The sequence below is a fragment of the Henckelia pumila genome, chromosome 1 (genome assembly GCF_033568475.1).
Source record: "Henckelia pumila isolate YLH828 chromosome 1, ASM3356847v2, whole genome shotgun sequence".
NCBI classification, from domain to species: domain Eukaryota; kingdom Viridiplantae; phylum Streptophyta; class Magnoliopsida; order Lamiales; family Gesneriaceae; genus Henckelia; species Henckelia pumila.
The window spans coordinates 96,067,898-96,094,098 of NC_133120.1; the positions used below are offsets into that span (position 1 = coordinate 96,067,898).

The 26,201-nt window shown below is 41.7% G+C and overlaps 3 protein-coding genes and 1 pseudogene across 3 annotated transcripts; 2 read left to right on the plus strand and 2 right to left on the minus strand.

Annotated features, from left to right (window-relative positions):
* Positions 1–3,155: 3,155 nt before the first annotated feature.
* Positions 3,156–15,501, plus strand: LOC140869658 (G-type lectin S-receptor-like serine/threonine-protein kinase At1g11300; annotated as a pseudogene).
* A 161-nt stretch (positions 15,502–15,662) lies between these two features.
* Positions 15,663–19,014, plus strand: LOC140880565 (G-type lectin S-receptor-like serine/threonine-protein kinase At1g11300). The gene is made up of 7 exons (XM_073285128.1): positions 15,663–17,061; positions 17,222–17,329; positions 17,415–17,608; positions 17,691–17,901; positions 17,981–18,218; positions 18,309–18,459; positions 18,552–19,014. The coding sequence occupies exons 1-7, from the start codon at positions 15,795–15,797 to the stop codon at positions 18,882–18,884; spliced, it is 2,502 nt and encodes an 833-aa protein (XP_073141229.1). The 5' UTR covers positions 15,663–15,794; the 3' UTR covers positions 18,885–19,014.
* Positions 19,015–19,191: 177 nt separating this feature from the next.
* On the minus strand, positions 19,192–21,568 carry LOC140880580 (uncharacterized). The gene is made up of 2 exons (XM_073285152.1): positions 21,463–21,568; positions 19,192–20,859 (listed from the first exon to the last, which is right to left on the minus strand). The coding sequence occupies exons 1-2, from the start codon at positions 21,481–21,483 to the stop codon at positions 19,192–19,194; spliced, it is 1,689 nt and encodes a 562-aa protein (XP_073141253.1). The 5' UTR covers positions 21,484–21,568.
* Positions 21,569–23,397: 1,829 nt separating this feature from the next.
* LOC140880574 (eukaryotic translation initiation factor 3 subunit D-like) lies at positions 23,398–25,573 on the minus strand. Its single transcript, XM_073285140.1, has 2 exons — positions 23,700–25,573; positions 23,398–23,596 (listed from the first exon to the last, which is right to left on the minus strand). The coding sequence occupies exon 1, from the start codon at positions 25,443–25,445 to the stop codon at positions 23,703–23,705; it is 1,743 nt and encodes a 580-aa protein (XP_073141241.1). The 5' UTR covers positions 25,446–25,573; the 3' UTR covers positions 23,398–23,596; positions 23,700–23,702.
* Positions 25,574–26,201: the final 628 nt, after the last annotated feature.

Genomic DNA, 26,201 nt, shown 5'->3' on the forward strand with positions numbered 1-26,201 from the left:
TCATTTCCTTCCACCAGAAATGAGTACGTAGATCCTTGTACATCTTGTTGCTCCCAGGATGAATACTCAACTTAGTGCGATGCGCCTGAGACAAAATCTCCTCTCGCAACTCTACATCCTGAGGAATCACAAGCCTACCAGACAAATACAGAAAGTCATCTGACTGATAATGAAATCCAGACGAGCTACCCTCGTTAGCTAGACGAGCTAAACGCTGGGTCTTCGAATCAGACATCTGAGCATCTCGAATCCGCGAATACAAAGCTGGTTCAGATAATATCGCAAACATCTGGATACTCTGCATACCTTTCTTATGCTTGAAAGTATATCCTGAAGTACAACAGTCACTGATCGCACTAGACATCGAACAAGTCTGAAGTGCAGATAGTCGCACCTTGCGACTCAAAGCATCAGCAGTGAGATTAGCAGCTCCCGGATGGTACTTAATCTCGCAATCAAAGTCCTTAAGCAAGTCCATCCAACGTATCTGCCTCATGTTCAACTCCGCCTGAGTGAACAAATACTTGAGACTCTTATGGTCGGTGAAGATCTCAAATTTCTCGCCATATAGATAATGACGCCAGATCTTCAAAGCGAACACAATGGCTGCCAATTCCAAATCATGGACAGGGTAGTTGTCCTCGTGAAGCTTCAGCTGTCTAGAAGCGTATGCGATCACATGCCCATTCTGAGTCAGGATACAACCTAACCCCTGAAGAGAAGCATCAGTGTACACCACATACCCTCCAGATCCTGGCGGTAATGCCAACACTGGCGCAGAAGTCAACCGCCGTCGAAGCTCACAGAAATTCTCCTCACACTCGGAGGACCACTCGAAATCCACACCCTTGCGGGTAAGCTGCGTCAAAGGTCGAGCTAAATGAGAGAAGTTCAGAATAAAGCGACGATAATACCCTGCTAGACCCAGAAAACTACGGATCTCAGCAACTGTCGTCGGTCGCGACCATTTAAGCACCGCCTCAATCTTGCTTAGATCAAAAGAAATCCCCTCCCTGGATATGATATGGCCAAGAAAGACCATTCAATCCATCCAGAACTCACACTTGCTCAGCTTGGCGTACAACTGCTCATCCCGAAGAGTCTGCAGTACCAACCGCAAGTGAGAAACATGATCTTCCGTATTATGCGAATACACCAAGATGTCTTCAATGAAGACCACGAAAAACTTGTCCAAATACTTCCTGAAGACATCAGATCCATAAATAAAGCCGGCGCATTAGTCAAGCCAAATGGCATCACTATAAACTCGTAATGCCCATAGCGAGTACGAAATGCAGTATTGGCTACGTCCTGATCTCGGACTCTCAACTGATGATACCCAGATCTCAAGTCAATCTTGGAATAAACTGGAGTGCCCTGCAGCTGATCAAACAAGTCATCAATACGAGGCAAAGGATACTTGTTCTTCACAGTAACTCGATTTAGCTGCCGATAGTCAATGCACAACCGCATAGACCCATTCTTCTTCTTTACAAAAAGAACAGGAGCTCCCCAAAGAGATACACTAGGACGAATGTACCCTTTGTCCAAAAGATTCTGTAGCTGATTCTTCAACTCATGCATCTCTGACGGAGCCAGACGATACGGTGCTTGCGAAATAGGCAAAGTACCCGACATCAACTCTATGCCAAACTGGATGCAGAAGATCCGAAAACCCGAGTTGTTTTAATAAAGAGGAAGCTACTTGGGAGTTGGAGAGTCGGATGTTAGCCGAGCACCCCGAGTTGTTTTAAGATTTTGTACTCTGTTGTATCGAATGTATATTGTTCAGTTGTAATAAGAGCATTGATTTTGCGTACTATGTTTTCCTTAAAATATAATTTCGAGGATGAAATTTCTTAAGTGGGGGATAATGTAGTGACCCGCAATTAATCAAGGTAATTAAGGAAATTAATTACTAAATTTTGCCTAAAATTATCCGAAGTGGATCGGAAGATCTGAAGCACAGATCGGAAGCTCCGATCGGGATCGGACGTTCCGTTGGACGATCGGACGCTCCGTTCGCGATCGGACGTTCCGATGAGGGATCGAACGTTCCGATCGCCGTCTATAAATAAGGGGTCCGAGCCCTCATTCTGTGCACCGATTTCCCCTCCTTTCCTCTGGTTTTCGAACCTTCTTACTTAGATCTACGGAGTTCTAAGCATCCTATTAGGAATCCGGAAGTTTTCTAGCGATCCCGGCGTCGTAGCGGAGGTGTGCCTAAGTTTTGAGGCGATTCTACACCAGCGGGCTGACGACGGACGAAGGTATAATTTGGCTTCCTAAAAATATTTAGGAGTATGCAATAGCTTAGTTAAGGCTTTTAGAGCGTTTATAGTGATGCATGGACTTTTGCATGTGTAGACGCAGTAGAGCAAACTTGTAGGCTTTGGACCTAGACGGGTGTGCTAGGAGTTGACCTGCAGTGTTAGAGGTACGTAAGTACTGACCGAGATAGCCGACATGATATTTATACATATGTGTGTGATGCATGATGTATGTTCTGTATTGGCTATGTTTTACTGTTTTTAGCACATGCAAACGTTTTTACGGAGACTGCATCGGGTATGATGTGAGTCATGACAGTTTTCATCAGTCGAGGCGATTCTTCCTGAGGATTCGTGTCTTGGGAATATACGAGTACCACGCGGAGTCGCTCTCTTGCCCGGTACTGTGTATTTCAAGAGCCATGAGTAAAGTGATTTAACCCTGATTTTTAAAGTCATGTGCATGCTCATATTTGTATTTATATCATTTCTTCCGTATTGAGCATAGTCGCTCACGCCCTTTATGTTTCGTGTTTTGGGACACCTTGTGGCGAGTCAGGTCTGAGGCTGGACGGTCCCGGTGGTTCCCAGCAGGGTTGAGGTTGCTACCTTGCAGAGGTAGTTTGTTAGGGATTCTGATACCCTAATTTCGATTTGGTTGTATAAAGAATTATACACTGTTTCTATCGTCGGTTATATTCTGCCGATTGGATTTGTTGTATTTGGAATTATCCGCTATTTAACGCTTTAATTATTGTTGCTTGCGCTAATCACTCTGATTAGGTAGTGGATCCGGGTAGGGTCGCTACATTTATTGGTATCAGAGCGCATTGCAACTGGGAATTAGTAAAGCGAATTTTAAGAGTTGTCTGTTGTTATTGACAGATGGCAGATGATGATTACGAGAGTCAGGCTAGCGGTGGTCGTTGGGGTGATTCACCAAGGATACATCACCATAGACATCATCATGAGGATCATAGGCGTTTTAGTATGAACCGTTTTCTTCAGATGGCTCCTAAGCCATTGGTGGGTGGCGAGGCTCCTGCAGTTGCTGAGGACTGGTTGGAGCGTATGAAGAGTTGTTTTCGGGAGTATCAGTGTACTGAAGCCCAGAAGATGGAGACTTTAGCTTTTGTTCTAGAGGGAAATGCGAAGAGGTGGTGGAGAGCTACTTCTACTCCGTTTATTGCCGCCAGGGGTACCGCTACTTGGGCTGAGTTTAAGTCTTCCTTCGAGAAGCATTACTTTCCTCCAGCTTTGCGTCAAACGAAGGCGAGCGAGTTGCTGAGTTTGCGACAGGGTACTATGACCATTGATGAGTACCAGCATAAATTCTTTGAGCTTCTTTCTTTCAGTCCCCATATTGCGAGTAGCTCAGAGACGATGCACGATCTATTTCTTCAAGGCCTTAACCCTGACATTCATCAGTTGGTTGTCGTGGGCAGAGAGAGGAACTTCGAGAATTTGGTGAACAATTGTCACCAGGCAGAGGACAGTCTGCAGAGTAACAGGGCTTTCGGATCTTCTGCATCCAAACCATCTAGCTCTTTGGGTCCAAGGGCCCAGTCTTTTAAGAGACAGGGTGGTACTTCTTCTTCTTCTTCCGGATCTGGCGGTGTTCATCGTTTTGGTGATTCACGATGTTGTCGTCAGTGCAAACGGAAGCATCACCCAGGACCGTGTCCTCATATCACTGGTGTTTGTTTTCAGTGCGGCCAGGAGGGTCACATGAAGAGAGATTGTCCCACTTTGGCCGGTACAGTGAGTGGTTCGGGGAGTGTTGGTGGTTATCAGACCACTATCTATCAGCCACCGCAGTATCAGCAGCAGCCTTCGCCGCAGCAGCGTCAGCAGTCGCAGCCATCGCAGCGACATCATTCTCAGTTTTCTTCGAGAGGACAGACATCGCGCCCGCGTGCTCAGGGGCAGGTGTTTGCGCTGAACCAGGAGCAGGCTCAGGCAGACAGTGAGAACATGATTGCAGGTACTTTTAGTTTGTGCGGTTTTCCTGCTTATCTTTTGATCGATACTGGTGCTTCGCATTCATTCATATCAGCTCGGTTTGTTAAGAGGCATAGATTACCTTTTGTTTCCTTAGACGTCTTGTTAGAGGTTTCGACTCCGATAGGTCAGGAAGTCTTAGCTAAGCGTCTTGTTTTGGGTTGTATTTTGGGATTTGAGGGACATCTGTTGAGCGCTAACCTGATGGTTTTAGCGATGGATGACTTTGATGGTATCATTGGGATTGATCTTCTGACTTCGTATCGAGCGGTAGTGGATTGCTACCAGAGATTTGTCCAGTTTCGCCCCGAGGCTGAGGATGCTTGGTATTTCTATGGTGAGGGAGCGCGACCCCCGATGCCAGTGGTTTTTGCTCTGAAAGCCCGACGTGCTTTAGAGTCTGGCGGGGAAGGCTACCTGATCTATGCGATTGATGCATCCTTAGAGGGTCCGAACATGGAGGAGATACCAGTAGTCAGTGAGTTCCCGGATGTGTTTCCCGACGAGATTCCAGGATTACCACCTGTGCGAGAGATCGAGTTTGGCATTGACTTGTTGCCAGGGACAGCGCCGATTTCCCGAGCACCGTACCGATTAGCTCCATCTGAGATGCGAGAGTTGCAGCAGCAGTTGCAGGATCTTCTTGATAAGGGCTACATTCGACCCAGTGTTTCACCTTGGGGAGCCCCGGTTCTATTCGTCAAGAAGAAGGATGGTTCGATGCGTTTGTGCATTGACTATCGTCAGTTGAACAAAGTGACAGTAAAGAACAAGTATCCTCTCCCGCGGATTGACGATCTGTTTGATCAATTGCAGGGTACTTCTGTCTATTCCAAGATCGACTTGCGTTCTGGGTATCATCAGTTGCGAGTTAGAGACGAGGATGTTTCGAAGACAGCATTTCGTACTCGATATGGGCACTATGAGTTCTTAGTGATGCCATTTGGTCTGACGAATGCTCCAGCTGTTTTCATGGATTTGATGAACAGGGTTTTCCGAGAGCTCTTGGATAAGTTCGTTGTAGTGTTCATCGATGACATCCTTGTGTATTCTCGTAGCATGGATGAGCATGTCTTTCATCTTCGTACTATTTTACAGACCTTGCGAGAGCATCAGTTGTATGCTAAGCTCAGCAAGTGTGACTTCTGGATTGACCGAGTTGTGTTCCTTGGTCATGTCATTTCTAGAGATGGAGTATCAGTGGATCCTAGCAAGACAGAGGCTATTCTTAATTGGTCGCGCCCGACGACAGCATCTGAGATTCGTAGTTTCTTGGGTTTGGCCGGATACTACCGTCGATTCGTGGAGAATTTCTCTCAGATAGCCAGGCCTTTGACACAGTTGACGCGAAAGGATGTTTCTTTTGAGTGGTCTTCCGCGTGCGAAGACAGTTTTCGTGAGTTGAGACGTCGACTGACAACTGCTCCAGTGCTATCCTTGCCGACTGGATCTGGTGGTTTCGTAGTCCACACCGATGCTTCTCTTCAGAGTTTGGGGTGTGTGTTGACTCAAAATGGGCATGTGATTGTCTATGCCTCCAGGCAACTAAAGACTCACGAGGGGAATTATCCCGTACATGATCTAGAGCTTGCAGCCATTGTCTTTGCTCTGAAGATATGGCGTCATTATTTGTACGGTGAACGATTCCAAATTTTTACTGATCATAAGAGTTTGAAGTACCTGTTCACTCAGGCAGAGTTGAACATGCGACAGCGCCGTTGGATGGACTTGCTGAAGGACTATGATTGCGAAATCAATTACCATCCAGGATCTTCTAATCCGGTTGCTGATGCGCTTAGTCGCAAGATTTATTTGAGTTCCCTTCGTACCAGTGCAGTGTCACGAATGGTCGAAGAGTGTTGTTCCTTGGGTTTCACTTTCCGTCATAGGAAGGAACAACAGGGAGTTCGTGTTGCGTCTGTGCTTGCCGAGCCATCCTTGTATAGAAGTATTCGTGAGGCACAGGGTGTTGATCCCAAGATGCAGAAATTAGCCCGATTCACTGAGGGTGAGAATTCAGCTGGTTTCCATTTTCAGGCGGATGGTTTGTTGTGTCTTTCTGGCCGTGTGGTTGTGCCTGATGATTCCACACTAAGAGACGAGATCTTATCGCAAGCTCATCATAGTAGGTTCTCAGTACATCCTGGCAGCATGAAAATGTACAAGGATCTACGTACTCGATTTTGGTGGAAAGGAATGAAGCGCAGCGTTTATCAGTTCGTGTCCCGATGCCTTGTGTGTCAGCAGGTCAAGGCAGAGTATCGTCGACCCGGAGGTCTACTTCACAATCTCGATATTCCTGAGTGGAAGTGGGAGCATGTGACGATGGACTTTGTCACCCACTTGCCTATGTCTTCCAGGAATTGCAACGCGATTTGGGTTGTTGTTGACCGATTGTCGAAATCCGCGCATTTCTTACCATATAACCGGGATTTCACCTTCGACAGGACGGCTGTATGTGCAAGAAATTGTCCGTTTGCATGGTATTTCACTGAGTATTGTGAGCGACAGAGATCCTCGTTTCACCTCAAGATTTTGGGGGAGTTTTCAGCGTGCTCTTGGTACCACTTTGAGTTTGAGCACAGCGTATCATCCAGAGACTTATGGACAATCGGAGAGGACTATCCGTACTCTCGAGAACATGCTTCGAGCTACCGTAATGGATTTTGGCCCAGCATGGCATGATCATTTGTCATTGGTGGAGTTCGCTTATAACAATAGCTACCATAGCAGCATTGGCATGGCACCATTTGAGGCTCTTTATGGACGTCGTTGTCGTACACCTTTGTTTTGGGACGAGGTTGGTGAGCGGCAGGTGGAGGGTCCTCAGATGATTCAGCAGATGACTGATGCAGTAGAATTGATCCGACGCAGGATTAAGGCATCCCAGGATCGACAGGCTAGCTACGCGAACACTCACCGCAGGCCACTTCATTTTGAAGAAGGAGAGTATGTATTCTTGCGTGTATCACCTTTCCGGAAGGTGATGAGGTTCGGTCTCAAGGGTAAGTTGTCACCAAGATTTATTGGTCCTTTCGAGATTCTCGAGAAAGTTGGAGACGTGGCTTATCGTCTAGCCTTGCCACCAAATCTTTCGGAGATCCATGATGTGTTTCACGTGTCTTTGTTGAGACAGTACGTGGCGGATCAGTCCCACATCTTGCGTCCGATTGAGGTGCAACTAGACCACGATTTGACATATGTGGAGAAACCTCTCAGGATTCTCGACAGGAAGGACAAGGTGCTTCGTAACAAGCGCATACCGTTGGTGATGGTACAGTGGCAACGCAGAGGTACAGAGGAAGCTACTTGGGAGTTGGAGAGTCGGATGTTAGCCGAGCACCCCGAGTTGTTTTAAGATTTTGTACTCTGTTGTATCGAATGTATATTGTTCAGTTGTAATAAGAGCATTGATTTTGCGTACTATGTTTTCCTTAAAATGTAATTTCGAGGACGAAATTTCTTAAGTGGGGGAGAATGTAGTGACCCGCAATTAATCAAGGTAATTAAGGAAATTAATTACTAAATTTTGCCTAAAATTATCCGAAGTGGATCGGAAGCTCCGAAGCACAGATCGGAAGCTCTGATCGGGATCGGACGTTCCGTTGGACGATCGGGCGCTCCGTTCGCGATCGGACGTTCCGATGAGGGATCGGACGTTCCGATCGCCGTCTATAAATAAGGGGTCCGAGCCCTCATTCTGTGCACCGATTTCCCCTCCTTTCCTCTGGTTTTCGAACCTTCTTAATTAGATCTACGGAGTTCTAGACATATTGGGAATCCGAAAGTTGCCTAGCGATCCCGGCGTCGTAGCGGAGGTGTGCCTAAGTTTTGAGGCGATTCTACACCAGCGGACTGACGACGGACGAATGTATAATTTGGCTTCCTAAAAATATTTAGGAGTATGCAATAGCTTAGTTAAGGCTTTTAGAGCGTTTATAGTGATGCATGGACTTTTGCATGTGTAGACGCAGTAGAGCAGACTTGTAGGCTTTGGACCTAGACGGGTGTGCTAGGAGTTGACCTGCAGTGTTAGAGGTACGTAAGTACTGACCGAGATAGCCGGCATGATATTTATACATATGTGTGTGATGCATGATGTATGTGCTGTATTGGCTATGTTTTACTGTTTTTAGCACATGCAAACGTTTTTACGGAGACTGCATCGGGTATGATGTGAGTCATGACAGTTTCCATCAGTCGAGGCGATTCTTCCTGAGGATTCGTGTCTTGGGAATATACGAGTACCACGCGGAGTCGCTCTCTTGCCCGGTACTGTGTATTCCAGGCGCCATGAGTAAAGTGATTTAACCCTGATTTTTAAAGTCATGTGCATGCTCATATTTGTATTTATATCATTGCTTTCGTATTGAGCATAGTCGCTCACGCCCTTTATGTTTCGTGTTTTGGGACACCTTGTGGCGAGTCAGATCTGAGGCTGGACGGTCCCGGTGGTTTCCAGCAGGGTTGAGGTTGCTACCTTGCAGAGGTAGTTTGTTAGGGATTCTGATACCCTAATTTTGATTTGGTTGTATAAAGAATTATACACTGTTTCTATCGTCGGTTGTATTCTACCGATTGGATTTGTTGTACTTTGGAATTATCCGCTATTTAACGCTTTAATTATTGTTGTTTGCGCTAATCACTCTGATTAGGTAGTGGATCCGGGTAGGGTCGCTACATTATACTTCATCTCGGAGTTGTCGGCAATCTCGGGGCAATAGGATAGCAGATCAAAGAACTTCTGCTGATACTCATCAATAGACATGGCTCCCTGTCGCAGACTCAGTAGCTCGCCCGCTTTCGACTGACGGAGTGCAGGAGGAAAATACAGCTTCTGAAAAGCTGTGCGGAACTCGGCCCAGGTGGCCACTCCTCTCGCCGCAACAAAAGGTGCAGAAGTAAACCTCCACCACCTGCGCGCACGTCCATCCAGAAGATAACCAAGGGTCTCCATCTTCTGCTCCTCGGTGCATTGAAAAGTCTGAAAAGTCGTCTCCATGCGGTCTAACCAGTTCTCCGCATCCTCCGGAGACTCACCTCCAACCAAGGGCTTAGGCCCCATCTGCAAGAATCGACGTACACTGAAACGGTCCTCATCTCGATGACGATGGCGGAGTTCCCGACGAGGCTCCCGGTCGGCATCACCCCAACGCCCACCAATACTGCCATGAGAACTCTGGTCATCACGATCTGTCATCTACAAAATTAACCTAACGGTTATCTTATGTAGAATCTGAATCCCAAGAATATTTTGCATGCTCTGATACCATAAATGTAGTGACCCTTACCTGGATCACCTACTAAACAGAACTTAGGCATGCAATTAACTTAATTAAATGGATATCAGAATAAAACTGCGAAAACCATAAACATTATACAATCTCAAGGCAAGGAATCTGTAAATACCCAAATATAATACAACTCAATCGAACAGTTGTATCAATCCAATAACAACAGAATAAAACATAGGCAAAGCTCCAGCTGACCAACCACTGCCTAGCCCCTCTTGGATCCACCCGGCTCGTCCAATCGCAAACCTGCCCCATGGAATAGGGTGTCCAGAAACACAGAGTACGAGACGTGAGCATAAAACGCTCAGCACGAGAGTATGAGTATACATGCATGCAAAGTGAACTCCCTATAAACTCGAGGTCAAGGATCAGATAACAGAGACAGACCGGGCCCTGGTATGTAGCACGTTGTGCCGTCGCTTGAGGAGGTGGCTCCCATACCATAATACCAGTGGATTTACCGGACCCAAAGCCATGGAAGTCCATCCACTAACAGGATAGGGTACAACCCTACTAATAGACATCTCGAAGGAGATAGCTCAGTATTCAATGAATGCAGCATAAATCAATGACATATAAACCATGCAGTCACATAATACATGCATACTCAGTCAGGATATCTCGAACAGTACTTTCGTACCTCAAATCAGTGCAAGCTCTACCAACTCTAGATTCACGCCTATAGTCTGCTCTACACTGTCAAATGATACTACTATCATTATAGTGCTCTAAAAGCCTTAACTAAGCTATTGCATACTCCTAAATATTTATAGGAAGCAAAAGCTATACATTCGTCCGTCGTTAGCCCTTTGATGTCGATGCCTCCAGAACTTGGGCACAACTCCGCTACGACTATCAAACGCCTTGCCAACCCCCGGGTCAAGCCTATGAAGACTAGAACTACTCAAATATGCCTGGAATAGAGAGGGATTCTCGGAATTGGCAATTGAAAATGAAGCCTCGGCCTTCTATTTATAGACCTCGATCGGAACTTCCGATCTTCGATCGGAACGTCCGATCCTGCCATCGGAGCTTCCGAGGATCCTTATCTGCCACGTGTCAAAATATCACTGGTTGACTTCGGATAGGGGCGATCGGAGCTTCCGATCCTGCTATATGTCATGTCTGACGTAATACCATCGGAGCTTCCGATCCTGCATCGGAGATTCCGATCTCGATCGAAACGTCCGATCCTGCATCGGAGCTTCCGATCCGTCCGGTACCCAATCTATTTAATTAGTGTTGATTAATTTCTTAATCACTGATTTCGGATACGGGCTACTACATGGAACTTGAAGGCTCACTAAGTTATTGGCCCCTATATATTGTCATGCATACATCATCTGGCATGCAATTTTTGAAGACGTACGAATGTCGACATGCATGATACGGGAAAAAGAAAGTAAACTTTAATTTACAGATATTAACGTTGGATGTGATTGAACAGATAATAAATTCGTGTAGTGTTAATTTGACCAACTAAAAGTCGTTTAATTGAGATTATTCAATTCAACATCAAGATAATTAAAGGGGTTGAAAAACAATATATAGTTTGAATACTTAATTTTCTTCTGACCTGAGAATTTATTCAACAGTCTTATAGCAAGAAACGCAGGTTTCTTGCGTACGGAGTTACGGTTATATAACTTATATTTAACGTACCACATATTTGCGGATGAAACAAAAAAGTAACAAATCAACATTGTGTAGCTAGACTATATAGGATAGTTTTTGGAAGGGTTTTTAAGAACACTTCTCAAATTTTCTTCATAAAATTTCAAAATTTTGAGAAATTTATTGAAGAAAATGTTGAGAAGTTTGTTTTAGAAACTTTTACAAACACTTCTTACATATGTTGATTTAACCTTGTTTGATCCCGTCCAAAAAGCTAGCAGCATGACAAATTTTATGAGAGTTTGAGTTTCGAAACATGACACTTTCGTCCTAAACTTGAGGCTTTGATAGAAAACGAATCAATATCTGGTTCATTTCAAGCTTTCAATCCAAATGGTAGTTGACGTTCATATGTATTATGCATGATTGTTCATCTAAATTAAATAGGTATGGCCCTCAAGGTCGAGGCCTTGTATAGCAACATGACCTGAGCTAGCAGTTGTTTTTTGACTAGAATGATTCCGAATCAATCAAATTCTCAATAATGTAAACTAGTTTCTATAATAAAACGGCTTCGGAAGCCACCAATTTTTTTTGTTGAACAGAGGAACAGGTATCACATCACATCAGCCTGATCTCAGAAATTTCTTCAAGAATATATAACTGAACTTCACAATTCTCTTGCATCGTATCATACATGAACTTGTCATGGTTTCCGGCAATAAAACGAACGAACTGTCCATGTTCCAAGTTTCTTGGGTTATATTTGCATGTTACTTCTTCAGAATCGGCACAGCCACAGACACGTTAAGGGTCAATCAATCCCTTGGAGACTCAGAAATGTTAGTTTCAAGCGGACAATATTTCAAACTGGGATTCTTCAGCCCGACGAACAGTAGTTACAGATATGTTGGTATAATGTATAATACTATCCCAGAGATGACTGTGATATGGGTAGCTAACAGAGAGATGCCTTTGAATGATCGGAACGGTTCATTGCAGATTTCAGGAGATGGAAATCTTGTGATCTTGGATGGGAAAAAGGAGATAGTGTGTTCATCTAATGTATCTACTTCCGTCGTGGTGAATTCGAGTGCTCAGCTCTTGGATACAGGGAATCTGGTGTTACAAGATAGTTCGAATGGTGGGATTTTGTGGGAGAGTTTTGAACATGCTTCAGATTCTTGGATACCGAAGATGAAATTCTTCACTGATTTAAGTACAAATGAGAAGAACATTTTGACATCATGGACAAGTCCGTCTGATCCGGCACCAGGAAGATTCACATCTACCATTGAGCCTCTACCGATTCCTCAGTTATTTGTGTGGAATGGTAAGCATCCTCACTGGCGCAGTGGTCCATGGAATGGCCAAATTTTTATTGGGATACCCGGGGTGGATACATATTATCAAAATGGATTCCATCTTGTGAATGACGATCCTCTAAGTGCATATCTCACCATAACGTACACAAATGTGTCTATATTGTCATATGTTGCTTTGAACACATCAGGGGTTTTAATACAGAAGTTTTGAACTAATGGTTACCGAGATTGGGCGGTAATATGGTCGTCCATAGGCAATGAATGTGATGTATATGGTAAGTGTGGGCCTTTTGGAGTATGTGACTCTCGGGGGACTCCTATATGCTCCTGCTTGCCGGGGTATGAGCCAAAAAGCAGTGAGGAATGGAATGCGGGGAATTGGACCAGTGGCTGCACGAGAAAAACTCTCCTTCGGTGCGAGAAGAACAGTTCTGTTGGCCACAGGGGAAAGGAAGACGGGTTTCTGATGCTGAAGACAATGAAATTGCCTGATGACTTCAATTGGTTTTCGACTTCCGAAGTGGACTGTAGAAACCAGTGCTTGAATAATTGTTCCTGCTCTGGTTATGCTTTTGATACTGGCATTGGGTGTTTATGGTGGATTGGAAGCTTTATCGATGTGCAAAAGTTCTCCAGTGGTGGTACAAATCTATACATCCGCTTGGCATACTCAGAACTAGGTACCTCACATTCCTACTTTCCAAAAATTTTAGTTTTCTTCTCTTTATTGGGTTCCTGGTTTCAAATCATATTTATACCTTCATGTTTAAGAATATATCATCGACCTGCTCGAAAATCTGTCCGTCAGTAGTTCTGAAACCCCATCCTTATTCTGTTAATGGGTTCTGGAGTTCATATATTATTGTCTCTTGATAGTTTTCGCAGGTCACAAGAAAAATCTGAAGGCAATTATTTCCACTGTAGCGGTTTTGGGCATCGTTGCTGTTTCTGTGTGCACATTGTTTTTGTGGAAGAGATTGTTCAAGTACAAAGGTAATGGACTTGATTATGTCCTTACCTGAAATGCTAGAAATCAAATAACATATGCAAGGAGTAAATTTTATTTGCACTTGTTCTTTTCTTTGTTTTTAAAATTTTTTTGGGTGTTCTTATGGCAGGAATTAAACATATCAGTGGGGTGGCAAACCAAAGATATTCAAAAGAAATTTTATTTGCACTTGTTCTTTTCTTTGTTTTTAAATTTTTTTTGGGTGTTTTTATGGCAGGAAGTAAACATATCAGTTGGGTGGCAAACCAAAGATATTCAAAAGAAAGCGTGCTTGAGGGAGTTAGAATCGAAGAACTGCCACTATTTACATTGGAGACACTCTCAAATGCGACAGGCCAATTCGACACTGCCAACATGCTTGGCCAAGGCGGTTTCGGTCCTGTTTACAAAGTATAGATTTCTAGTGCTTCAAGTATTTACAAGAAATTTTTGATGTACTCAAACTGATTCATTTTGCTACTGTAAAGGGCAAATTATCAAATGGACAATACATTGCAGTGAAAAGGCTTGAAAGATCCTCCAATCAAGGAAGTGAGGAGTTTGTGAATGAGGTTAAGGTGATATCTAAGCTCCAACACAGAAATCTTGTCAGAATTCTTGGCTGCTGTGTAGAATCTGAAGAAAATATGCTCGTATACGAATATATGCCGAACGGAAGCTTGGATGGCTACATCTTTGGTAATTGAACCACAGTCAAGTTAGCTCTTTTTCTTGGAAGGTATTTCTCTGCTTTTGAGTTCTCTTGATTTTTGGTTAACTTGTCTCAGATTCGCATAGACGAGCATTTCTTGATTGGAAGCAACGAGTTATCATCATCGAGGGGATTTGCCGTGGCCTTCTTTACCTTCACAGAGACTCGAGGTTAAGAATCATTCATAGAGATCTGAAGGCTAGTAACATCTTGCTGGATGAAGACCTGAACCCGAAAATATCAGATTTTGGCACAGCAAGAATTTTCGGAGGCAAAGAAGATCAAGCAAATACAACAAGGGTCATCGGAACATTGTGAGAACTTATAGTTTAAATTAGACATAGGTAAACTTTTTTATCTTGCCAAATTCTGACCTGACTCAATTACTTAAGCGGGATTCATCTTCTGCAGCGGCTATATGGCACCCGAATATGCATTGCGAGGACGATTCTCTGAAAAAACAGATGTGTACAGCTTTGGGGTCCTGTTGTTAGAGATCGTGAGTGGAAGTAAGAATAGCAGCTTTTATCATGAAGAACAAGAACTCAGCCTAATATCATACGTAAGCTATTCATATAGTTTTTGGGACTGTGGTGCGAAGGCAAAAAAAAACATGGTTGCCCATTTATTTCCTTAAAATTTGAATCTTTTAGAGCCAAAGTCCATTCTCTTGATCATGTTGTATGTATTTGCAGGCATGGAAATTGTGGAATGAAGAAGATATGTCGAGTTTCATGGACCCTGAATTTCATGATCCACGAGTGGCGAAGGAGATTCTGAGATACACACAAGTAGGTCTTTTATGTGTTCAAGAAACAGCAAAAGACAGGCCAAACATTTATACTGTTCTGTCAATGCTCAGTAATGAAACTGTAGAGCTCCCCCGTCCTAATCACCCGGCATTTACGGTGAATCAAAGCACTGCGGGAACAGAACCAACTGAAAGGTTTGCAAGCAAAAGTTCTTCAAATAATGTCACTTTGACAGTTATTGAAGGCCGTTAAGATTTCGAACTCCTGAAGCAAATGATCAGATGGCAAGTAAAACCATGCTCAAAATATATTCTTTCGACTTCCAGATGGATTATGTTCAGCTCCCTCATTTCCCTTTCTGCCTCAACTCTCAAGGGATAATTGTTTACACTATAGGCTAAATATTAAGGCTTTGTTTGTCATGTTTCCGGCATCTCCCGAGCTTGTTTTGAGAAAATGAGTTTTTGTGAATAAAATTTGTAGTTGGAAAAAATAAACATTTACTGAAGTGATTGGATCTTATTAGTCTTTGTTTGTGATGTTGTATAAAAAAATTTTACTCGAAATCAAAGAATCCCGGTGATCAGTAAAAGAATTTCGAAGTTTTCAAGGGAAGACGTGGGTCCACCTTTGGGCTTCACCAGATTAATATTTCTCAACAAAATGAGAGTCAACTATGGTGGCTGACTGGCTTCAGCAGCCAGATGAGACAACTTTGAAAGAAAAATTAAAACTGTGATTGACAATTTCTCATTGCCAATTTTCTAGCATCATGGCATAGGCAGCACAAAAAAGAAAAGAAGATGTGATTCATGGGTTCTAACCAAGTATCGAAGTCATGTTATATGCCTATGTTTTTGCTCTTTTATGTTCGTGTTTCGTACTAGGATTCACTGCTGCAGAAAACACGTTAAGGTTCAATCAATCCCTTCGAGACTCAGAGACTTTGGTGTCAAGTGGGGAAAAATTCAAACTTGGTTTCTTCAGCCCCGCAAACAGTAGTTACAGATATGTTGGTATAATGTACAATATCCCAGTGATGACTGTGATATGGGTAGCCAACAGAGAGAACCCTCTTAATGATCTGAATGGGTCGGTACAGCTTTCCGGAGATGGAAATCTTGTGATCTTGGACGGACAAAAGGAGGTGATTTGGTCGACTAATGTTTCAAGTCCCCTTCCAAATTCGAGTGTCCAGCTCTTAGATACAGGAAATCTGGTGTTACAAGACAGTTTGAACCTCGGGATAAAGTGGGAGAGTTTTGTACATGCTTCAGATTCTTGGCTACCAAAAATGGAACTCCTCACTGATTCAAGTATGGATGAGAAGATTGTTCTGACATCGTGGAGAAGTCCTTCAAATCCAGCACTTGGAAGATTTACCTCTACAGTTGAACCTCTAGATATTCCACAGTTATTTGTCTGGAATGGACAGTATCCATTTTGGCGTAGCGGTCCGTGGAATGGTCATATCTTCACTGGAATACCTTGGTCGGATACCTATTATCAGAATGGGATTGATGTTGTCAATGATAATCCCAAAAGTGCGTACGTTACTTACTCCTATACAAATGCATCTATTTTGTTATATTTTGTTCTGAACACATCAGGGAGTTTGCTACAAAAGGTGTGGGCTAATGGGTACAGAGATTGGGAGGTACTATGGTCGTCTATAGGTAATGAATGTGATTTCTACGGCAAATGCGGGCCTTTTGGAATCTGTTATGCTCGGCACACTCCAATATGCTCTTGTTTGCCGGGGTTCGAGCCGAAAAGCCATGAGGAATGGAATGCAGCAAATTGGAGTGGTGGCTGCACGAGAAAAACTCCTCTTCAGTGCGAGAAAAACGGTACTTCTGTTGGTGGCATGGGAAAGGAAGACGGGTTTCTGATGCTGAAGACTGTGAAACTACCTGATAAGTTTAAGAGGTTCTCTGTTTTGGAAGAGGACTGTAGAAACCAGTGCTCAAATGATTGTTCATGCATAGCTTATGCGTTTGATTCTGGTATTGGTTGTTTGCGGTGGACTGGAAGCTTAATCGATATGCAAAATCTCCCCAGTGGTGATACAGATCTATACATCCGCTTGGCAAATTCAGAGCTCGGTATAGCATTTTTTACTTTCCTAGAATTTCTTTTCTGTTCCTGAGTTCTTCTTGCTAATCAAGAATATCGTAAATCTGCTTGATAAACAGGATCAGAGTTAGTTTTGAGATCCCATCCCATTTATCGAAGGCTTTACCTGTCTCTTGTTACAATTGGCAGGTCACAAGAAGGATATGAAGGCGATCATTGTAACTATAGCAGCTTTGGGATTCATAATTGTTCTTGTGTGCGCGTACTGTCTGTGGAAGAGAATGCATAAGTATACAGGTAATGCTTCCATTTTCCAAAATTTTGAAATGCTAAACGGTAATTGCTATGCTTGTTCTTGTCCTTTCTAAAATTTTCTCGGCAGGAAGTAAGCGGAAAGATGAGATCTTGAATTCGAGAAATGGGATAGCAGCAGAAGAAAGCATGCTCAGAGGTGCTGTGCTTGGAATAAGACTGGAAGAATTGCCATTATTCAAATTTGAGATGCTCTCAAACGCAACAGACCACTTTCACTCGATTAATAAGCTTGGACAGGGCGGATTTGGTCCAGTTTACAAAGTATCGACTACTTGCTTATATTCAAGTCCTCTGATTTCTCATGTTTTTCACCACTCTCAATTGTTTTCATAGCTATGTGCAGGGTAAGTTACCAAATGGACAAGAAGTTGCTATTAAAAGGCTTGTACGATCCTCAAACCAAGGATTGGAGGAGTTCTTGACTGAGGTTGAGGTGATATCTAAGCTCCAGCACCGAAATCTTGTCAGAATTCTTGGTTGCTGCGTGGAATGTGAAGAAAACATGCTAGTATACGAATACATGCCCAATGGAAGCTTGGATGGTTACATCTTTGGTTAGTAAATAATGGTCAAGTTAAAAATTTTCTTAAGATGTATTTGATCACGTATTAACTGAGAGAGAAGTCTTCTCAGATTTGCATAAACAAGCATTTCTTGATTGGAAACAACGAGTTAACATTATTGAGGGGATTTGTCGAGGCATTCTTTACCTTCACAGAGACTCGAGGTTAAGAATCATTCATAGAGATCTGAAGGCTGGTAATATCTTATTGGATGAAGAGCTGAACCCAAAAATTTCAGATTTTGGTACTGCGAGAATTTTTGGAGGCAAAGATGTTCAAGCAAACACGAAACGGGTCGTCGGGACACAGTGAGAGAATTTTAATTTATTTCATAAATAGATTTTTACCACAAAATTCTGAAACGATTGCATTACTTAAATGGAATTCGTGGTTTGCAGTGGCTACATGGCCCCTGAATATGTATTACACGGAAGATTCTCAGAAAAAACAGATGTATACAGTTTTGGAGTGCTGTTATTAGAGATCATAAGTGGGAAGGAAAACAGTAGTTTTTATCTGGAAGAGCAAGAATTCGGCCTTATAGCATTTGTAAGTCATGTACAGATTCTGATTCGAGAACAAAATCGAATGGTTCCTTATTTCAAGATCTAACATTTGTATTATTCTGTGGATGTTTTCAGGCATGGAAGCAGTGGGATGAAGAAGATATATCATGTTTTATAGAACCAGCAATATTCGATCCAGTAATGGAAATGCAGATGATGAGATATATACAAGTAGGTCTGTTGTGTGTACAAGAAATAGCTAAAGATCGACCCAGTATCTTAACCGTTCTGTCGATGTTAAGTAACGAGATTGCCGTAATCCCTCGCCCTAAGCAACCGGCATTCACGGCGAATCACACGGCTAAAGAAACAGAATCGTCCGATTTTCGGATAAAAATTCTTCAAACTCACTCAACTTTGAAGGCCGATAGTGTGAACTCCGGAGGTAGAGGCACAAACATCATGTAAAAGGATGGAGAAATACGTACAGAAACCCATCCCACATGAGATGTAACGCTTGCAAATGTATCTTCCTAAATAGATAACTAAAATTTATACGTGATATTTGACGGAGCTAAGGGAAAAGTCAAATTTAGCCCTTTACCAAATACCAACTGTCTATAAATCCAAAGAGCCAAAAAAGTACAACTCGTAAAGAAATATTACCCGGAAGACATGTTGAATCACCAGCTTCGTATATACATAGATATTGTGATTCTAATTCAAGATCTCAATACCAGAAAACCCATTTTACCACAAATAAATATGAAATATCTTAAAAATGCCACCCTTTAGCACGCCAATATCGCTGTGCATTTTCATTTAGACGAGCTCTCTTTAACTTGAGGAAAAGCTTGTAAGACATCACTGTTCTGTTTGAATCCATCAACTTGTTACTCAATTTACTACAAATAACCTTATCGGGAAAAAACCCTTTGGAAAGACATTCCTCCATGACAAGGACTGCTGTTTCAAGCCGCCCAGTGTTGCATAGCCCGTTTATAATATACTCATAAACATGAGTATCAGAAGAATAGCCATTTTCTTGCATTTCATTCCATGTGCTAAGCAGCATCCCACATTTTCCAAATCTAGACAATCTCATAAGCAATAGCTTATAAGCAGTGAACGATATTCTGCATCCTGCCTTTTTTGCCTTTTTATAGATCATCAACGCAGCATATGGTGGTCCATATCTACACAAAGGTTCAAGAAACTCGGTTAAGGTTCCCGTGGAAGGAATTATCCCCCGATCTAACATTTCATCAAACATCTCCATAGAATCTGCAACTCTTCTGATTTTAAGGAAATACCGAATAATTCTAACATAGGTGTCCATGTTCGGTTCACAACTATTAGTCAGCATTTGCTCTCGATATTTCAAAGCTTCATCGATATTTCCACGAGCAAGAAAATTGAATATAATTGCATTGTATACTGCAGTACTTGGTTTATCCCCTTTCTCCTCCAAGAAATCAAAAATCTTAACAGCATCATCAACTCGACCGGCTCTCCCCAAACTCTCAATAAGATAACTATATGTCACACAATCAGGTTTCACTCCGTCATCCACCATAGCTTTTAAACACTTTTCGACTTCATTAACCTGACCCAAACTTGACCATCCACCAATGATTATGTTATATGTAGTGCTGCAACATTGCACCTTCTCTCTCGTTTTAGTGAACAAAGACCATGCAATACCCACATGGGACCGTGCACACAAACAGCGAAGGGTAACATTCAATGTTTCCTCATCACATTTTAATCCATATTTACCCAATTCTTTGAAAAGCCCAATAGCCTTAGAAACATGGTGAGCTCGAATATAACTATCCATGATGATATAAAGAGTTTCAGAATTAGGAATCAGCTTTTTATCGATCATTTCGTTTAGCATTTCCAACAAATGCACAAAGAATTTCCTTCTACCTAAAGCTTTGAGAATAACATTGTAAGTCAAAACATTGTCTGATATATTTGGCTGCTTGACTGCCCAATGAAAGAACACAACCATCGCTTCACCACATAAATTCCCTCTATTCACTACTTTAGCAAATACTTCACAATTCAGTTCCACAGCAACATCACTCAAAGCACGATGAATAGCAGCTTTGCTGCGAAGTTTCTGGAGGAAAACTCCACGCAATTTATCTTCTGGTGATAAATATGCATCTACAATCCCAAATTCCAATGGATTGTCAAGCGGTGGATTAGCAGCATGTCTGTGACTAGAGACGGGCAATAGATTGGAGAGCTGGCTGAGTACATAGGATTCATCAACTATAGAGTTATTCTTACAGCATATAGGAGATAATGGATTTTGAGGAGATTCGAGGGTCGAAAACGCGGTTGCTAAAATTGAAGGTTGAAAACATTGTACTGTCTTGTAACTATACTTGGTGGTCATTGTGCATAATCTTCTGACCGACTGTAACATATTCTGTTCATTCCAAGACACAAATTATAAAGCAGTGTGATGTTCCATGGGATAGATGGTAGGTTGCATGAATGTTGCATCTTGAACAACTATCTATCAGAAATTTTATAGTTGGCAGTCTTCCTCATGGAAAGATTACAAACAACTGAAACAAGATTTTTTGTTATTTGCTCAGAGGTTTTTTTTTTAAATAACAAATTTTAACACTTGGTAATTGGTATAGCAAAGTCGAACAGGTAATGGCAAGTATTGAGGTAATCAGAATCTGAAAACTACAGTATCACATACGTTGAAAACAATCAAATGGAAATTGAGCATTAGATGTAAACATCTAGGCTCTAGCAGGAATGAACGAGCCAACCCCAAAACTTACCCAGTATTAATCTGCGGGCATTTTATCAAACACGCCATAGGCACAACATATCTAAGCTTCGATATGTTGAATAAGATACATAAATCTTCTAATTCTGAGAGCTCGTTAACTGTATTATTTCGGGAAACAATGGAGTACTTAACTAATTCATTCGGATAAGTGCGCTGACAAAGAACAAATAAAAATCACATAATTTCACGTTAAACTATACATGGGGATGGAACGAGAAGAACCTGCACGTGTGCTAATATCATTCAAAGACGAGGCGATTGTAGATAGATGCCATCCTATCCAGCAACTGTTTCTCCCCAAAATTTTCTTCATGTACCCCCAATTTCATGCCCTACAGAACCAAATTAACCAATCTTACTTGGAAGTATTCATCTCTAGAAGGAATTCACAAGGAATTCAGTAAAGATAGCGTTTTTTCTTTATTTTCGTTTCTTTTTTAAACTTGCAGCTACGCTCCACGGTTAGAAACGGGGCTCCTCGCGTTTGTAACAGAAAGTAATATTTTTAAGAATAATTTTAAATGTATAACAAGTATCGTGTCCAACAATATTTATAACTATCGTATCGATTTTATTGTAGATTTTGGATAATTTTAAATTTAGAGTATAAATTTCGGTGTATTAATATCAATTTTTTTTATATGTAATCCAAATAGAAGATGTCTTATAAATTTAAGTTGTGAGATCATTTTATATGAGTTTTTGTACTTTTAAAAAACCCATAATAATCAATGGAATCATACCAAACCTCGCCATTGTTTTTTAAAAAAAAATAAATTGATTGAAATATATATATGAGAAGTTTTTAGCTGCCCAACCATTTCTGTCTAACTCGTCCTCGATCACTAAAACCCGATATCGAGTTTTAGTTGTTTTTTTTGCATCACTATGCCCAACAACTATGCTCAACTCTGTGTCCACCATGTATAAGTCAACTCACCAATTGTGCTGGTCAACTCACCTATTGTACATGATGAACACATAGTTGGGCATATATATATATATATATATATATATATATATATATATATAACATATTTGTTATTTACGCATTGTTCAATGCTACCCCTTGCAGACAGTACATTGTTCGATGCTACCTTCTTGCAGACAGTGCCTGCAAAAGACTAAAACCCCATATTTTTTTTTGCATGCGAGATGTTCATTGAATTAGCCATTATTTACGTCTTACCATTTACTTTTGTGTTAAAAATTAAATTCATCATTCTTGATTGACTTCTCATTCTACTTTTTTAAAAATAAAACCCCATAACCATCTATATAATTATAAATTAAACGATGTTTGCTGAAATTAGGAGACCGCGTAAGGATATCCGTTATTATGTGTAGATTTTATAAAAATATGGGACTTTTACGAGAAATGTAAAAAATTATCGAAAATTCAAGAAAGTGGGAAGAGACAACTTTAATAGGCCTGCCATGAATCATAGGAGAAGTTCGGCAAAAAGATGAGTCATTTTGTGGAGAGGAGATTACTGGAATCTTGAGAATGAAGAAACGGCTGCTTGTTAGTTTGGACGGAAGATGATCGAGTCCATAAGAATGCACAAGTGGCTAAATTTCGAATTCTCGTGGGATTTTTAAAATCTGTCCATCTTAAGAAAGCTTTTGGATATTCTCAAATATTTGATAACCCCCTATGGACACTAGAGAGGAAGCTTCAACATCAAAGTAAACATGTTGAAAATTTTGTGTTTTCACGCCAGACCTAGCATAGCTACAATTTCCTGAAAATCTGAAGTGCATAGCTATAACTAAAGGACAATCATACCACACATAACTATAACTTAAAGCCACACAATACTGTAACTTGAAGACATTAGAAAGTTATTGTTGTTGATGGATATGGATACACAATGCATTTTGTTCCATTTGAAGTATAAAATGGCGGCGTAAGTTGGAACAAAAATTCAAAAAACTAAGCGACGAAGGCCTGCTAGTTTCACGAATTGCTCGAATTGAGAATAATACTACTAATGAAAAAATACAGAACAAAACTAAACACCGCTCGTCAAAGTCGTAACCACTTCCAATATTAAAATAAAATGTAAAACTATACCATTTTTGGAGGAAAATGTCAAAATATAAAGATAGAGCATTGATCACATGCTATTGTTGCAAATTGGGGGAAAACCATTTATACCAAAATTAACACCCGTAGAATTCGTCTGAGATTTAACAACTCTTCATCAGTGATGTATCAAATCTTCAAACATAGTTCAGCCGAAATATCGCATAGAATTACACCAAAAAGCTTATTTATGGAATAACCAGACTAAGGCAAGTCTCCAATTGTTACTTTAACCATTCCATGACAAATAAATTAAATAGCAGACAACTGTTTAAAGCAACAATCACTAGCAAAACTTCCGCTACAAAAAAATATTTCACTTGATCATTAAAAAATTTAAATAAAGCTATCACAAGAAACAGATCATTACCACTTAAGCAGCTTCCTTCACAATCTCCTCGTCTACCACATCATTTGTCGTAGCTATCGTATCCTCTCCCTCGGCCGTCTCGCTTGGAGGCTGGACCTGTTCATCCTCTGGCAGTGGCTCCTCCACATAATCATTATCAAAAGCATCCTGCGGCACATCATAAATTCGCACTTGAGGCTTAGATGGATCCTTAACCAGCACATACTTGCCCTCCTTCAACTTCATACACAAGTCTACAATACTCTTCACAATACCCCACATATTCGATGTATTCAAGTTAATCTGTGCCCCAAAATCCCGAGGTTTGTACCCTACCACCGCCAATATCACATGGTTAAAGTGATCCCTAGGGTGAACCCTCGACACATACCCAAGTTTCATCATATCAGCACCAGCCAACAGAGCCTGTGCAGTCCATTTTGCCATCTTATTTGCATTATTCTTCAACTCAGTAGCCAACACTGCACCTCTCTGTGTCTCCAGCTTCTGCCTCCAGTCCACACCTGAATACTTGGGATCAAACTCATTCAAAGCATTAAGGGTCAAAAACGACCTCTGATTATTCGTATCCACCACACTATGCACTTCACACCTGGACACAAGATACATGTCATCATCCAATTTCCACCTCCTGTACCTATAGGCAACTGATGCCACATCTTCCCCTTCATTGGCAAATGGATTTGGCTCCTCAAAAGTCACCTTATTCTCGTTCCTGATCAAAACCTGCTGCGAAAAATTCTGGTTAATATAGGCAGCCTCCACACTCAATGACTGCATCGAATTAATGTCCTCCTTTACATCAGGCAAGGATTCCTGGGATGTCTCGTGCACAGAAAGCAAATCCAGCTGAGACCCATCACGCTTATCGAAGAACAACTTGTTCCCAACACGTTGAATCACAATATCCCACGAGTAAACTGACCTGGTGGCACACATGAGAGTCGACAAAATAGTATCAGTCGCAAAAACCGTTGCTTTGTCCTCATTAGCCAGCCTGCGAATTACAGGATCATCCGTAGTAGTAACTCTGAAGAAATTCCTGCTCTTGAAGCGCTCCAATGCACGACAGTTCTTTGGGGTAATCCGATCATAAGACCTATCGTAAAATTCAAGCCCGCCGCAAATCAACAAGTCCTCAGGTTCGGGTACCGAAAAGGAGAGCTTCGAAAAAGTCGAGAACGGGATTTGGTCGAGCATATTCCATTCGGGCTGAATATCCACCGAGGATTTGAAAGCGGAAGACTCGCGACGCTGCGGCATCTGCGAGCGATTGAGGTTGTACCACTTGTCGCGGCGCCCCCTCTCCTTTTCGGCGTCGCGTTTACGAGTTTCAGCTTCCTCATCCCGGCGCTGGGGGAGCTGAGAGCGGTTGTTGTGATGGGGATTGAACCTCCAACGAGGGTTGAACTTAGGCCGATTAGGGTTGTGGTGATGCGACTTGGCGGAAGTGTCGACGAGACGGAAGGATGAGTCCTCATCGGCGGCGAGTGTGGCAAAGGAGTCATCGCCGGAGAAATCGAAGGCAGATTCAGAGATGTGCTGGCCTTGCTTGGATCCAGGTCGAGCATTATATGATATATTCCGGGTCCAATCAGCTATCCGTCCAAGCTTATCGGAGCGGGAGAACGGGGCAAAAGGCACGTTTGAGGGCTGGTTAGGGACCGTTATCGCGGCGGCGGAGGGATCTGGCGGACCCCAACCGTCCGAATTGACTGGCACCGAACCAAGTTCGAATCCGACCATAGTTCAGTAATTTCGTTGGAGTTGATAGCAACGAAGAACTGTAACTGTAAATTATTTGAGCCGTCGCTTTGGTTGAAACCCTAGCCGCCGTCTTGGGTAGATGGAATGCTTATGAAACCTCAAAGATTAATGAACCTTGGGCCTGAGGCTAACGATAAAACCCATTATAATAAGGGGATTTATTCATTGGGCCGTTCTAATTACTCTAAATTAAGTTATTTTAATTTTAATTTTAATTTTAAAATATAAATAAAACCAGTATTCTAAAAAGCTTGGTTAAACTTTGATTAATTTCGTTTAAACTTGAAACTTTCCCAAACGTTTCGCTTCGGCCAAAAGCGGTAAAAAAACGGTCAGATATAGATTGACCATGTCAAGTGTCATTAAATACGTTTAAACTTGATTTTTCTAAAAACTAAAATTGATAAATAAGACGAAAAATGATCATAAATTAGCGATTTTATTAGTAAGTGATTGTTAGAAATATTATAAATGTACAATATTGAATGGTTAAGTGTAGCGATGATGTGAAATTGTGAATGCAGTACATATTGAGGGATTTTACGGCTAATGTTTTAAAGTAGACCAATTAAATTAGTTTATGTTCGATGTCACGAGATATGAAATAAATGATGAAATAAATTGAACTAGAATCTCAAAAAAATAAAAAATAATGCATTACACTTGAATTTATTAAAAATTAATGCATTACACTTGAATTTATTATATTCATTCATATTTAATCTGTTAATTTGT